The 14,479-nt window shown below is 44.0% G+C and overlaps 1 protein-coding gene across 1 annotated transcript in view; it reads right to left on the bottom strand.

Annotated features, from left to right (window-relative positions):
• Positions 1 to 12,965, bottom strand: part of grin3a (glutamate receptor, ionotropic, N-methyl-D-aspartate 3A) — a 72,415-nt gene extending 59,450 nt beyond the window's left edge. Inside the window, exon 1 of the mRNA XM_033646233.2 lies at positions 11,559 to 12,965. Coding sequence (XP_033502124.1) covers positions 11,559 to 12,320 — 762 coding nt within the window. The 5' untranslated portion in view covers positions 12,321 to 12,965. The remainder of the gene's footprint in view (positions 1 to 11,558) is intronic.
• Positions 12,966 to 14,479: the final 1,514 nt, after the last annotated feature.

Genomic DNA, 14,479 nt, shown 5'->3' on the forward strand with positions numbered 1-14,479 from the left:
CAATTTGTTCCTAAAGAACAAACACAGTCTGCTGGATATAATAGATTTCAGCCTCCATTTACCTGCTCCCATGAATATCATTATTCACATCATAAGAAATACACTACAGCTATTTTTATGTGTATCCTATTTGTATTTTAAGCAACACCTAAAACCCCTGAAGAAACTCAGCGGTGCTTTCCACATACTGTACGTGGACCACTTAATTTAATTCACACCTCTGCTTTGCAATTCATGAGTTCATCAGTTGATTGATGAGGCTCGGACAGATCAATGGGTAGGAGCACGGCAGTGGCGTGATTTCCACCTGGACCGGGAATGATAAAAGTGTGGTCTCATAGTGGTGTCAGGCGCTGCAATGAAAACCATCCACCAATTGGCTAAATGCTCAAGAAAGATACCAACATGGGAGGCTTGATTATGCTCTGCTTTATATTCAAAAAACATTTCGGCAGTACCTTTGCTGAGGATAGAGATAGGATGACTATAATAAACACACACTTTAAAAAAAAACTCATATTCTGGTTTGAAAATACGCTACATATTGTTGGGAATCTGAAATGAACAGGATCCCAGTTATAGCTTGCATTACACATTCTCACTCCCAAATCGTTACAGACTGACACTTGGTCTGTGGCCTACATGTCTAACTATGATGCTCCTGTGCCAGTTTTGGATGCACAGGGATGATGTGATGCTTGTTACATGACTTGTGTCTTTTCAAAATTGACTTCCTATTCAGAGGAAATGTACAGGAAACAAGAAACTTAAGGCGTAGGTGAAGAACTTTCTTAGGTTTCGGCAACAAAAGCACACGATTTAAGTCTGAAAATACATCATGGTTTGGCTTAAGATGAGTACGTTTGTTCCTAAAGCCCGGTTCAGACTAAAGATCTGCGACGAGACAAAACCGTTTTAGAATGTTGCAGAGAAAAGTTGCAACGGTGTGGACTGGCCAGTCTGAACTTGACTCAAGCTGGCTGATGGCGTCACCTGGAACTCCGCTGGTCAAATCCCAGTCAGCTAGTTTTAGAAGGTAAAGCTTGTCACCTGTTCAACAGCCAGTCGGCTTGTAGTGAAGTCTGCTGGTAAAGTCAAAATGACTGCAGACAGGGTGTTCAATTGCTGTGGTGGGTGCTCCATTCCTCCATCCTTAAATACTCCCAGTGGAAGTATCTACCAAAAATTACACATTTAAACAGCTCTTACCTACAAAAAATCAGCAGTCAATTCCCTTCTCTTTTAGCAAAATACTGCATGATTGGTGGCCCATTGGGACAAACAAAACTTGATCCACAATAACGACATAAGACCCCTGCAGACCCCTACAGGACAAATCCAGGAAGTAAAGCAAATGTTGAAGAAGAGTACACTTGCAAGATAAATGTGACACTTTCTAATCTCACAATGGAGGGACAACAACGCAGGTTGATTTTAGCGCTGCTCATCGTGGACTATATTGCTGTCATTGTTCATTTTAGTCAAACCATACAGTTTGAAAACGAGGCGCGGCTCCAACTAGAAAACAATGTTTTGATGCATTGGATGTGCTGAATGTGCATATTAAGGCAGTACAGGAGGAGGTGCACATTAATAATCCTCCAGGACTGTAACATGCTCATGTTTAACCCAAACAATGTGTCATGTGACTGCAGTTGGTCCAGATCAAGGTCGGAACTGGTTCTCACCACAAACGAACCGCACCAGAGTTCATTTGTAACCGGACCAAGACCACCATTTCAAGAAGGTCTCTGTCAGGTTGTTTGGTGGGCACCCAAGTGCGATTGCTGTGTTCACACCTGCCCAAACAAACCGCACTTAGGGGGAAAATGAACTTGAGTTCGATTGAACCAAACTAAACAGGACAGTCTTTTTCAAACCGGATTTACATCAACTGAAACAGCTTCCCGGCGGTTGGACAATAATCCTAAAAACACTATGCGCCATAGAAAATGGTTGACAGTAATGTTAAATATGGATGATTTGTCGATTGTTGGCTAAAAAAGGCAATACCCCCAAATGGGTCTGCTGACTCCCTCAGTGCCATTATGATCAGACCAGCGCAAACCTACTGTACTCTACACATTTGCAGTGCATTGCACCTGTAGGAGTAAGCCAAAAGATCAGAGCAGATATGTTTCAAAGTTGACACAGTCATCCCCATAATACTGAGCTGCCAGATCTGCTTCAGTGTACCTTGGCATACTGTCCCCATCATACCAGTCACCCAGGCAATCAATCTGTCATGCACTGGCCTGCATGCAGTCACACACACAGAGAACTACACACACTTAAAAGGCCCTCAGCGACTCTGTTTAATTGACTTTACAACTTTTCCACTAGCTTTGCACTTAAAGTCCATTAGATTAATCTATTGGTTAATTTCATTTATCCCATTAATCACTCTACCCAATGGGCATGCAAATCAGACGATCATTATTCATCTGCGTGTTGCATATACACGGATGGATTATTGCTGCAACAAAAGCACCCACAAAAGCAATACTATGTGTTTTATTTCAGTTTTAGAAGTCCTGTTTCAGGGAAAGAAATGGTAATGCAGTCCACAGGGCATCAGACTCTCACCTCCTCTCATCCCCCAGGAGGATTGGGGGATTTATTCTCAGCTGCAGCACTTGTGCTCTGTGATCACCATAAATCTGTAACCCCCTCTTTGTTCCTCATGTAAATAAACAGGGAGAAATTTGCTCGGAAGTGCGGCTGCCTGCTCTCTTACATAAATACAGAGATCTGCTGCTTTCGATGCACTGGGAAATCCCAGCTTTGTTGTCACTGTGCTCTCTTTCATCACGTAAACCTTTTTTTTTCTGTGACTTCCACAGCCAAACTACATTTGCTGGGAGTTTTTTTATGTGAGGAAACTTGCAACCCTTGCTGTACGGTAAAAACTGCAGGGAGCGGCAGAATCACGAGCCAGTGGACAAATCAAATAAACTAGTAATGATTCGGTATTGATCTTTGCTTGATTGGATGATTCATTGTAGGGAAAGTGTGAAAACTGATTAAAATGGGTTTCTGGTGTTCTTTTACAAGATTGCAGAAGTGTTTCTTTAATAAACATATGAGGCACTGTCCCAATCCTTACAATCCTTAAACTGTTGATTTTGCAAAACAACAACATCTTGCAAATGTTGCAAAAAATCCCAGGGGCTATAATTCCTTTCACAGCCAGAAATCCCTACGGCTCCAACCCAGAATTCCACATAGACCTACCCATAGCTCTTAGCCTTTCATCCAACTGGCCTCTATGTCACTGCCAGCGTTATTTATGAAGGGACAATGAGAAACTCCAGCAACTCTCCCCATAGTCAGCAAAGCCCTATCAATCATCTCAGGACATAATTACTCCAATATCCTAATCTATCCTAATCAGCGTAATCTGAAAATTAATTTACCAGCATCTAATTGAAAAGAAAAGTTCAGGCTTACCATGTGTACACAAGTGTGTTTTATAAAACTTTCTCAGTGAAAATGTGCAATGCAAATTTAGCCCAAACTCACTGCTGGGTATAAGAAGCACATGACAGTTAAGACAAAGCACAAAGGCGGGTCATGTTAAGATGCTGCATACCAGGCAGAAGTACCCGTCAATACCTCACATACTGCATACCAATCATATGACTGTTAGTAAATTTCAGTGTATAACTGTTGTTCATTTTCATCAGTGCTGCTGTACGGATCGATCCAGACTATTTTGGGTTGCCAGTGATTTGGGGCTCACAAATTAAAGTGCTAATTGTGATCGCTGACATTGACAGACTCTGCTTAGAAGCATCCAATATGACCCAATTGTGAAACAGTGTTAGTAACTGTGATGAAGTTGTTCCAGAGCCAGTGATGTTTTTGCAAACAAGTTCTCACTCCCAACTTTTCAAATACAAACACCTGATCTGACATGGTGTCATCCCTACTTGTTATATTTTGGGGCTTGGATTGGAGCATTACTAAAGTGATATTGGGGGCAGACTTTTGCATTGTTTCTTGCAGAAGGTGTTGGTGGTTAGGTTAAGGCAACAAAACAACTTGGTTGTGGTTAGGAAAAGATCACAGATGTCTCTTAAAGCACCTGGCTTTGACACACACACTGCAATTGGTGTTTGTTGTCAGTACCTTGGGTCAAAGTTTATCACATCAGATGTTTATTGGACCCATCCATCTCCCCTCCTGCCCCCCCTCAGCTGACTTTCACACTGTTTTAACTACATCCAAGCTGTCAGCATTTTATAAAGACATGGATAGGATTACACTGGAGTTGGTGGAAAGCCTGGTGTGTCTCACACAGATGCCAAGTGGAGGTTACCCCTCTAGCATCAGTTTTGGATGCTCAAGGACAATGTGCCAGTTTCTGCTTGTTACATGCTTACACATGCTTTTACATGCTGTCTTTTCAAAATGAGCTTCTGTTTGCACAGGAAATGTACAGTTTTCACTTTTCTAAATAAACTTAAACCAAAATAGATGTACTTCATTTTTAGGTTTAGGCAACAAAAGTACTAGGTTAGGTTTAGAAAAGGTCATGGTTTGGGTTAAAATAAATATGTTACTTTCTAATGTAATATATGCGTCAAGTATACCAGGTTATGTAGTTAAACAAAGTCAATGGTAACTTTTTTGTTTCACACAGGATGCGAACAGCAGTCTCTTGGGTGAAAGTCCTATGTTTGTTTGACCTATCCACCAACCTGACCTCTTCTCTACGCTAACTTTCTTGCTATATATACATCAGTTGCTTGGAGTGTCGATGTTTGTCACATACACAAGCTAAAGAGTGCCTTGGTGTGTCGGTATCTGACGCTGGGGCCTCTGAGCCAATTTGGGATCTTGATGCCTTGTACAATTTGTTGCCTTATTTTTTGAAAGAAATGGCTTCCTTCTGCCCTATTTAAAATATGTTCAAACTGCAATGAATTACCATCCCATGAATGAGCACTAGTGCAGGTTAGATTAGGTTTAAGAAAAGAATCAGGGTTGGGTGTTGTCATGTTATGTACTTAACATAAAGTTATGTAGGTTACGTGATCATATACCTTAACATAAAACAAAGCTCACTTGGTTTCACACGAGACATGAACACTGGTCTCTTGTGGGGAAATGCCTGTGTTTGATTGACCCATCCACCACCCTAACCTGCCTCCTTACACTGACTTTCGTTTTTTATACGACTTCAGTCTTTGCTCACGTCAGGACATTTATCATGTGATTGCAGCCTTCATCATTACATGAGTTATATTAATTCTGGTGCATTACTTTTCATAGCTATACGTACAAACATGCACGAGAACAGCCTGTGATGCAGTTGTGTTACACCTGTAGAAAGTAATGCAGTCCGATACAACACCTCTAAACAGTTTTAGAAAGATCAGATCTAATCAAAAGCTGAACATGATAAACTTAGCAAAGGGGGAATTTAGTGCAAGAATTTTGTACACAAGGATAGATTGTACGCAAGTATCTCATGAACTGACAACATGGTGTATACCTCAAACATTTGTAATTAACATTGCACAACTTCATATTTGTACATCTACCCTCCGACATAATGGGAATATCTGCAACACATTTAAATTTTAATGCAAAGAGCATACATTTGTAAATAATTGGATTAAGCAGCAACCAATATTTGCATATGTGCTCCAAGCCGCCTGTGAAGATGCTGTATCTTAATTCCCCTCAAGCTCTAGAGCTGTGGGCCAGCATGGGATAGACTTCCACTTTGAAACTAGGTCCTCCTATCAGAGACAACTGGTCTTTCCCAGGGAGTTTCCTGTCCCCGGGAGCCTCTCAGTCCAAGGTCTTTTATATGTTAAATTCTCTCCCCTTTGCTGCTTCCAAAGCCTCTCACCACCTACTCCCAACCCACCTAGTCCCTTTACTCTGAGGTTGCTTTATATTTTGGTCCGTAAGCTCCATATTCTCATGCAGCCTCATCATTCCAACACTTACATAACATAATGTGGGCAGAATACAGTGCCAAAGGTTGCTCGCTGGTTTATTATATTAGAAAACTTTTAAAAGTGAACTTTGTTTAACCTAAAGTATGAGATGTGGCAGCAGGAAAATTAGGCAAAGGTCAAAGGAGGTTAGCAAATAAACACTAACGAGATCCTCCCAAGACATTCAAGATGTTTTCACAAGTTGAGGACGAAATTGCTGTCAGCCTTCAGTTGGGATTTGCTAGCAAGACTAGATTGAGTCAGAGGGGAGTTAAGCCATCTCTCTAAAAGTCACGCATGGGCACTGTGCTGTCTGTGTTCGCCTGTCTGTTGCTGAGCAAATGTCCGTCCATCCATCCATCCATCCATCCATTAATTAATCAATATCTTTCTGCTGGTGTCTCTGCTATCGATACCTGTTGTTTCACTCTTGAGAACCAGTTTGGGCTTTAAACACCTGCTGACTGCGAACAGCGAAATGCTTCCTTGTGCACAGAGCAGGAAATTAGATATTACCCTGAAAACACAAAACCACACACACACACACACACACACACACACGTTACTATAGCTCAGTAGGTGGCAAGTGTCCCAGAACCCTTCAGTCTAACTAATGGTTCGGATGTGTGTGTGTGTGTGTGTGTGTGTGTGTGTGTTCGTATAGAGAAAAAAATAAATAATGATGCTCTTTGCCCCTCCCAGGAAGGTTGTGCGTGGAAAGTCAAACACACACACACACACACACACACTCTAACCGCTAGTCAGTTCTCATTGATATGCAATAACTGCCCTGTTAGTGCCACCTAATTAAAAAGGTTTACAGTGTATAGTTACATTAAATCATTTTGTGCATGCGTCTGTGTGTAGGTGCATCTGTTTGTACTTGTGAGAGTGATTTCTACCCATACACACACGCACGCACGCATGCACACTCAGCAGGTGTATTTTCCAGAGAATGCTTATTGATGAACCATCCCAGTCATTAATCTAGAGTGTTTACACTTTTAAATAATTTTCTCTCTGTCTCTCTCATTCCAGCTGCAAACTCTACAGATAATCTTCAATTAGAGTATTTGGCACAAGAGCCTCTTTTCAGTTCGGGAAATTCGCCACGCTCACTTCCCGTTTTCTACTAACCATCACGGCTGATTTTCATCAAACATGAAGGCGACCTTTCTCTAACCTAATCCAGGTAGCTGTTGTTTTAACCATAGATCCATAAGGGGGACGGATCAGGAAATGTTAAGCCATTTTAAAGCTAATTTTTCAGTTTGACATGATGTTGTGGGAGAGGTTTCTTTAATAGAGCGAGGCCTGTGAGCTAGTTCAGTCAACTTGAGCTGCACTGATTCACACTCATCATACGTCACTCACCATATGTCATCTACAAAACACACCCTCACAATGTAGCGGTCTATTTAAGCTGCAACATCTTCCCTTTGCATTGTCTATGCTGCTTCTGTCCTGCATCAGTACTGCCATTGCTCTTTCAGCCCCAGCATCCACTTGGAGGGAAATATATAGGCCTAATCATCACCCCCCAATATCTCATGTAAACATATCTGCGGGGAGCGATGAGGCCTGAGTCTAGATGTCAAACTCTATCTACCATTGTCAATTTTATGCAGTAGTGCGTACATAACACACCTATGTATGCTAATGTGCAATATTTAGACACACACCTGCATTCATGTGCTATGGGCATCGTGTAGTTCAATCTAGCACTTTACTATTTGGTGGAATTTTGAGCAATGTGCAATATAACAAGTAGTTAAACAAGCAGACACTTTAGCGCTTGGCACTTTTGCACTCGACACTTAAAGGATAACTTCGGTATTTTTCAACCTGGGCCCTATTTCCCCATGTGTATGTGTGCATATGATTCATAGGTACAACTCGTTCTAAAATTGGTTCGCAAGATGATGTCACACAGCCCAGAGGTAAGGGAAATGCTTAGTATGCTATTTACAGAGATAACACTGGCGATCTGAACCGGTCAGTGGCGAAAAAAAGCACTTTTAATGCACAAACTTATACAGGACTCATTTGCCCCCGTTACCGTTTTAGCTCGTTTCGCGGCTGCCGGCTGCATCCGCCTCCCTCAATACTCAACCAATTTTAGAACGAGTTGAACCTATGAATCATACGCACACATACACATGGGGAAATAGGGCCCAGGTTGAAAAATACCGAAGTTATCCTTTAAGCACTCGTCACTTTAACTAGCACTCAAGCACTTTATAACTTGACATATAAAAATTCCTATGGTCTCCTAACGCTTGGCCTACTGTGTTTAACATCAACCTGCCATGGGACTGGAGATGGAAACTAGCCGCCTGGCTATAATCTCATGCATTTACAAGTAATTGGTTATTAATACATATTGTCCCATTTCTTAAAAAATAAATAAATCTCAAAATCTCAAATCTATCTATGTTCTGCTGTTGAAATAAACATTTAAAACATGACTTGTCTGACTGAACTACCATTAAGCTAAGCAACACAAAGGGCAAGTGACATGTTGAGTCATTAAATATTTAATTTAAAAAATGTCACCATGTGTCAAAAAGTGATGTTTACTGTTACAGAATGGCTGCTCTGGATTGAAACAAAACGTGGTGGTAAAAACAGGGCATCTACGGGTCCTTAAAAGGTCTTAAAATGCCTTAAATTCAGATTCAATGGGTCTTAAATGTTTTCCGTCACATTACCGCAAAAATTCTCCAGCCTGACAGACCCAATGACTGTTAACAATTATTGGACAGACCGAAGAATTGCAGGAATTTATAGTAGCTTCTTAACATTAAACACATTAAACTTAAACGAACCCAATTTTCCTTACTGGTGATTTTGAACTGACACAAGTGTGTTTACTTGGAAAGAGTACTTACACACATATTTATATAATGTGCATTTCCATTGCAGGTTTGGTGTTAAATTTCATACAAGGTGGTTTTAAAAAGGCCTTAAAAAGTCTTAAATTTAACTTATATCTGTAGACACCCTGAAAAAGATGTCGCCCATTGGTCTAAAAAACGACAATGGCACTGCTGACTGTATTATACACTGCTCAAAAAAATAAAGGGAACACTTAAACAACATAATGTAACTCCAAGTCAATCACACTTCTGTGAAATCAAACTGTCCACTTAAGAAGCAACACTGATTGACAATCAATTTCACATGCTGTTGTGCAAATGGAATAGACAACAGGTGGAAATTATAGGCAATTAGCAAGACACCCCCAATAAAGGAGTGGTTCTGCAGGTGGTGACCACAGACCACTTCTCAGTTCCTATGCTTTCTGGCTGATGTTTTGGTCACTTTTGAATGCTGGCGGTGCTTTCACTCTAGTGGTAGCATGAGACGGAGTCTACAACCCACACAAGTGGCTCAGGTAGTGCAGCTCATCCAGGATGGCACATCAATGCGAGCTGTGGCAAGAAGGTTTGCTGTGTCTGTCAGCGTAGTGTCCAGAGCATGGAGGCGCTACCAGGAGACAGGCCAGTACATCAGGAGACGTGGAGGAGGCCGTAGGAGGGCAACAACCCAGCAGCAGGACCGCTACCTCCGCCTTTGTGCAAGGAGGAACAGGAGGAACACTGCCAGAGCCCTGCAAAATGACCTCCAGCAGGCCACAAATGTGCATGTGTCTGCTCAAACGGTCAGAAACAGACTCCATGAGGGTGGTATGAGGGCCCGATGTCCACAGGTGGGGGTTGTGCTTACAGCCCAACACCGTGCAGGACGTTTGGCATTTGCCAGAGAGCACCAAGATTGGCAAATTCGCCACTGGCGCCCTGTGCTCTTCACAGATGAAAGCAGGTTCACACTGAGCACATGTGACAGACGTGACAGAGTCTGGAGATGCCGCGGAGAACGTTCTGCTGCCTGCAACATCCTCCAGCATGACCGGTTTGGCAGTGGGTCAGTAATGGTGTGGGGTGGCATTTCTTTGGGGGGCCGCACAGCCCTCCATGTGCTCGCCAGAGGTAGCCTGACTGCCATGAGGTACCGAGATGAGATCCTCAGACCCATTGTGAGACCATATGCTGGTGCGGTTGGCCCTGGGTTCCTCCTAATACAAGACAATGCTAGACCTCATGTGGCTGGAGTGTGTCAGCAGTTCCTGCAAGATGAAGGCATTGATGCTATGGACTGGCCCGCCCGTTCCCCAGACCTGAATCCAATTGAGCACATCTGGGACATCATGTCTTGCTCCATCCACCAACGCCACGTTGCACCACAGACTGTCCAGGAGTTGGCAGATGCTTTAGTCCAGGTCTGGGAGGAGATCCCTCAGGAGACCATCCGCCGCCTCATCAGAAGCATGCCCAGGCGTTGTAGGGAAGTCATACAGGCACGTGGAGGCCACACACACTACTGAGCCTCATTTTGACTTGTTTTAAGGACATTACATCAAAGTTGGATCAGCCTGTAGTGTGTTTTTCCACTTTAATTTTGAGTGTGACTCCAAATCCAGACCTCCATGGGTTAATAAATTTGATTTCCATTGATAATTTTTGTGTGATTTTGTTGTCAGCACATTCAACTATGTAAAGAACAAAGTATTTAATAAGAATTTTTCATTCATTCAGATCTGGGATGTGTTATTTTAGTGTTCCCTTTATTTTTTTGAGCAGTGTACTTAATGACTGAGCTCCTATAATGATGTTTTCCTGCCAAATGGGTATATTGTTTAAAGAACCGTACACTGTCGTCCAGCCAAAGCTATTGCAAAGCCATTTAGAGAACAGGTAGGGAAGCGCTACTTGACCCCATCGTAAAAGCAGTGTGACGCCTTTGCAAATGTCTTGTTGACTCCCTGTGTGCTATTCAGTGTGCATTCACTGGAATAGGCCAAATGCCAGAGGGGTTATCCAACTTGCTCTCGCTGATGGGCGCCTCTGCAAACATGGGTTTTGCTTGTACAGACATAACGACGGGCCAGAAACTAGTGACAGATTTGAGCTACTCAAATTGGCAGCTGTTCCACATCTCAGCATTAAGCACGATTTTGATATATGTGATCATAATCAGTTCATTATCTCTTTGTACTCACATCAATACATGTCAGCGCAACTTGAGGTTAGAGCTGCACTTCCAGCTAAGTTCTTTTCCACACTATGCAGTTGTGCTCCCTCTGTATGGAGGTGAACTTCTGTATACACACCAACAAAGCGTTTGTCTGTGCATATATACCTCAGGGCATGTGCTGCTGGGTGCACACAGCCTTCAGTCAACATTTTTTACTGGAAACATTGTCTATAAAAGAAGACAGAATGCAACTGCAAAAAAACAATCCGTGCTCCTTTTATTGTAGATTCCAGCACCATGGACAGAGCCTGCGTGTCCACTGGTGGCACTTAGGCCTTGTTTACCATGAACTTACCGCACGCCTTTAAAATGAGGTACATCTATTTATGCGTAAATTAAAATGCTTTGTGTTCATATTGGACGCTGGGCATGACTGGCAGTGTTTTATAATGCAGCCTAACATCTGCTACACCTGCACACACACAGTCCACCGCGGCTGTATGCAGAAGTGCACAAATCAACAGTCTACAGCAGCTCAGATGTAATTTAGAAATAACTTTTTTTTACCTGACTGTGGCGCGTAAACTCCCTCTGCACAACGCTGACTACCGGCACCTGAAGCGCAAGCGAGACGAACTCCAACTTGACAAACTCGTCCCGGTTCCGGGGAAAGGCGATCATGGCGGAAACCCCCTGCACGACCACGGTGTGACACACGCTCTCCAAGAAGGACAGCGGGTCTTCGCCCTCGGGACTCCCCGCTGAGGAGGAGGTAAAGGCGGGCAGCTCGCCGAGTCCCGACCCCACCGCCATGACGAGCTCCAGAGATAAATTGTATGGCAACAATCCGGCCCGGTTCAGAGCCTCGACCGCGAGCAGGACCGAGTCTCGGGGTGCGAACACGCGGTTCTCCCTCGAGCTGTTCTCCTCCCGCTGCCGTGCCTGGCTCTTACTCCTGCTGGCTCCCCGCTGGCTGTTAACGGTGCCTCTAGTCCTGAGGCTTCCATATCCAGGCGCACCGGCACTTGTTTTAACCTGCTTTTCCAACTCCATCCGCCGCTGCCCGCCTCCTGTCGAACCTCGATCGGTGTCCCAGTCCTCAGACCCGCTGGCCGCGGTGGCGGAGAGCAAGCGTGGCTGAACGTGCAGAGCCCCGACCCGAACCGTGTGGCCAATCCGTTTCAGCACCTGGCACGGCTGCGGGTGCGAGTGAGCGCACGGCGGGAGAAAGACAAGAGCGCACAGCAGTAAACATAATGGTGGCGAGACCCCGGTGCCTGCGCGAGCTGCCGGGCCATTCATCATCATCATCACCACCGTCTTCATCATCCGCGCTCCACAGCTGCACCGGATGCCCCGTCCAACCACAGAACGGCGGAACACCGGGGCAGCTCCGTCGGTCCCCCTCCTGGCCCCCTGCGTGTGGCCCTGGTGCGCCGCTCAGACCAGCTGCAGCCCCAACTCTGGCTCCAGCTCCGGCTCCAGCTCGCGGCAAACTTGTGCGTTTCTCCACGGACACAGACAACAGGCTGCTGAGGCGCGAGATTAGGCACGAGCCGCGCACAAGCAGAAAATGATCCCCAAAAGTGCTGCTTTTCATCTCAAAAGATTTTCATCATTCAAGCCTTTTGATTACTAAACAGGTTGTGGAATCAAACGCAAAAAAAAAAATCCACATATTCCAGTGGCAGAAAAAAAAATCTGAAGCAGAGTGTGTAGGCAAACCCAGAGGAGGAAATGTTGAAAAAAAGGTTAATGCGCATCAAACACATTCCGAAACAGTGAAATCCACCGCTGGAAACATCTGATGGCTTCGGAGGAAAATTATCCCATTATTATCCAGAGCGCAGGAGCCAAGGCAACATCACTTCGTCCCGGTGCTGGAGATTAAAAAAGAAAAAGAAATGTTTTTATTTCTCCCTTGTTAAACACCCGAGTAGAAGCTTTCCAGAGCGCGCGCGCTGCTTGGCTCGAGTCAACCTCTGTACCAACACTTGTACCGGCGAGACCTCCTGCACGAGAGCGCGGTCCTCTGCGCGCGTTCCAATAAGAATTAACCCCGTCCTCACTTTACCCCCACCCCGTCCCCTTCAGCAGTGTCAGGAGGAGAGGTTATGAATGAAGTTGCATAACGCGAGACAGACAGACAGATAGATAGATAGACATGAACTCCTGTAGGTAAGGAAAAAGGCAAATGACAAAATTTTGGATATGGTGGGGAGAGGAGCCTGGATGCAGATCCAATGCATCAGATCAAATGATTTCAACCAGAGCTTTACATAGAGAGCAACAAATCTTAGCAGTAGCAGGCACAAAGCTGGATGAATTTACAGGTGCAGTTTTATGTAAGCAAAACATCACCTCTGCAGGTCTGCTGAAACTTGACACAGCATGCATTCACATATACAGCAGCCCTGCAATACATAACAGAATTTGTGGAGCTGTCAGAGAGGTGATGATTCACATTTGTGCTCAGTTTTTAACCTTTCTTGGTTGCAACGATGTGCAAAGTGTTCCTAATGGCAATATATACTGTATATGTGCATTTAAGAATCTAAAAGCCTGACAGTGTAGCTGAATGCAATCCAGTGCTGCAGTCCTGCCTGCTCATAAAGTGTCCAGCACCTGTGTATGTTGCAGTAGCAGTGGTTTTACTGTTTGTGAAAGTACCGTAAAACTTCTATTAGTAGCCCAGGCTATTATGTGCTTATATCACTGAACTCAACAGGCTTGTGTCAGGGACAGGCCTTTAATTCCTTTTACACAAAACCATTGCTCAGCAAAGATGGGAAATACTGTCAAAAAAATTGTTTATTTGAACCACTATGAAACTTGTATTAGAATTAGGCTTCGAATAACATATCAATTTCGTTACGCCACTTGTTTCAGGGCAGAACAGGTGCAACACTTCTTTATCCTGTCAAAACAGTATTCATCACTTGGATTAACTTTTATGAAAAACACACTGATTCTTTGGATTGTGGACCCTTAAAGACTATCCATCCATACATTTTCTAACCACTTATCCTCTTGAGGGTTGCGGAGGGGCTGCAGCCTATCCCAGCTGACATTGGGCGAGAGGCAGGGTACACCCTGGACAGGTCACCAGACTATCACAGGGCTGACACATAGAGACAGACAACCATTCACACTCACATTTACACCTACGGGCAATTTAGAGTCACCAGTTAACCTGCATGTCTTTGGACTGCGGGAGGAAGCCGGAGTACCCGGGTAAAACCCACACTGACACAGGGAGAACATGCAAACCCTGCACAGAAGGGCCTCAATAACCGCCTCAGGAGAAGGGAGTCCCCACTTGTTTTTTCGTCGACTTGCAGTCTTCTCTGGTGCTCATGGTTTCAGTAAAATAAAATGAATCGAGCTAACGATGCTTCTAATTGAGACAGGCCTTTATTTGTCAAAATGTGTAGCTAGTCAAAGGGACTAGGCTTTTAATTGAAGTAGCGTAAGTACTGTAAAACTTT

This window comes from Epinephelus lanceolatus, chromosome 19 (assembly GCF_041903045.1).
Source record: "Epinephelus lanceolatus isolate andai-2023 chromosome 19, ASM4190304v1, whole genome shotgun sequence".
In the NCBI taxonomy this organism is placed as follows: domain Eukaryota; kingdom Metazoa; phylum Chordata; class Actinopteri; order Perciformes; family Serranidae; genus Epinephelus; species Epinephelus lanceolatus.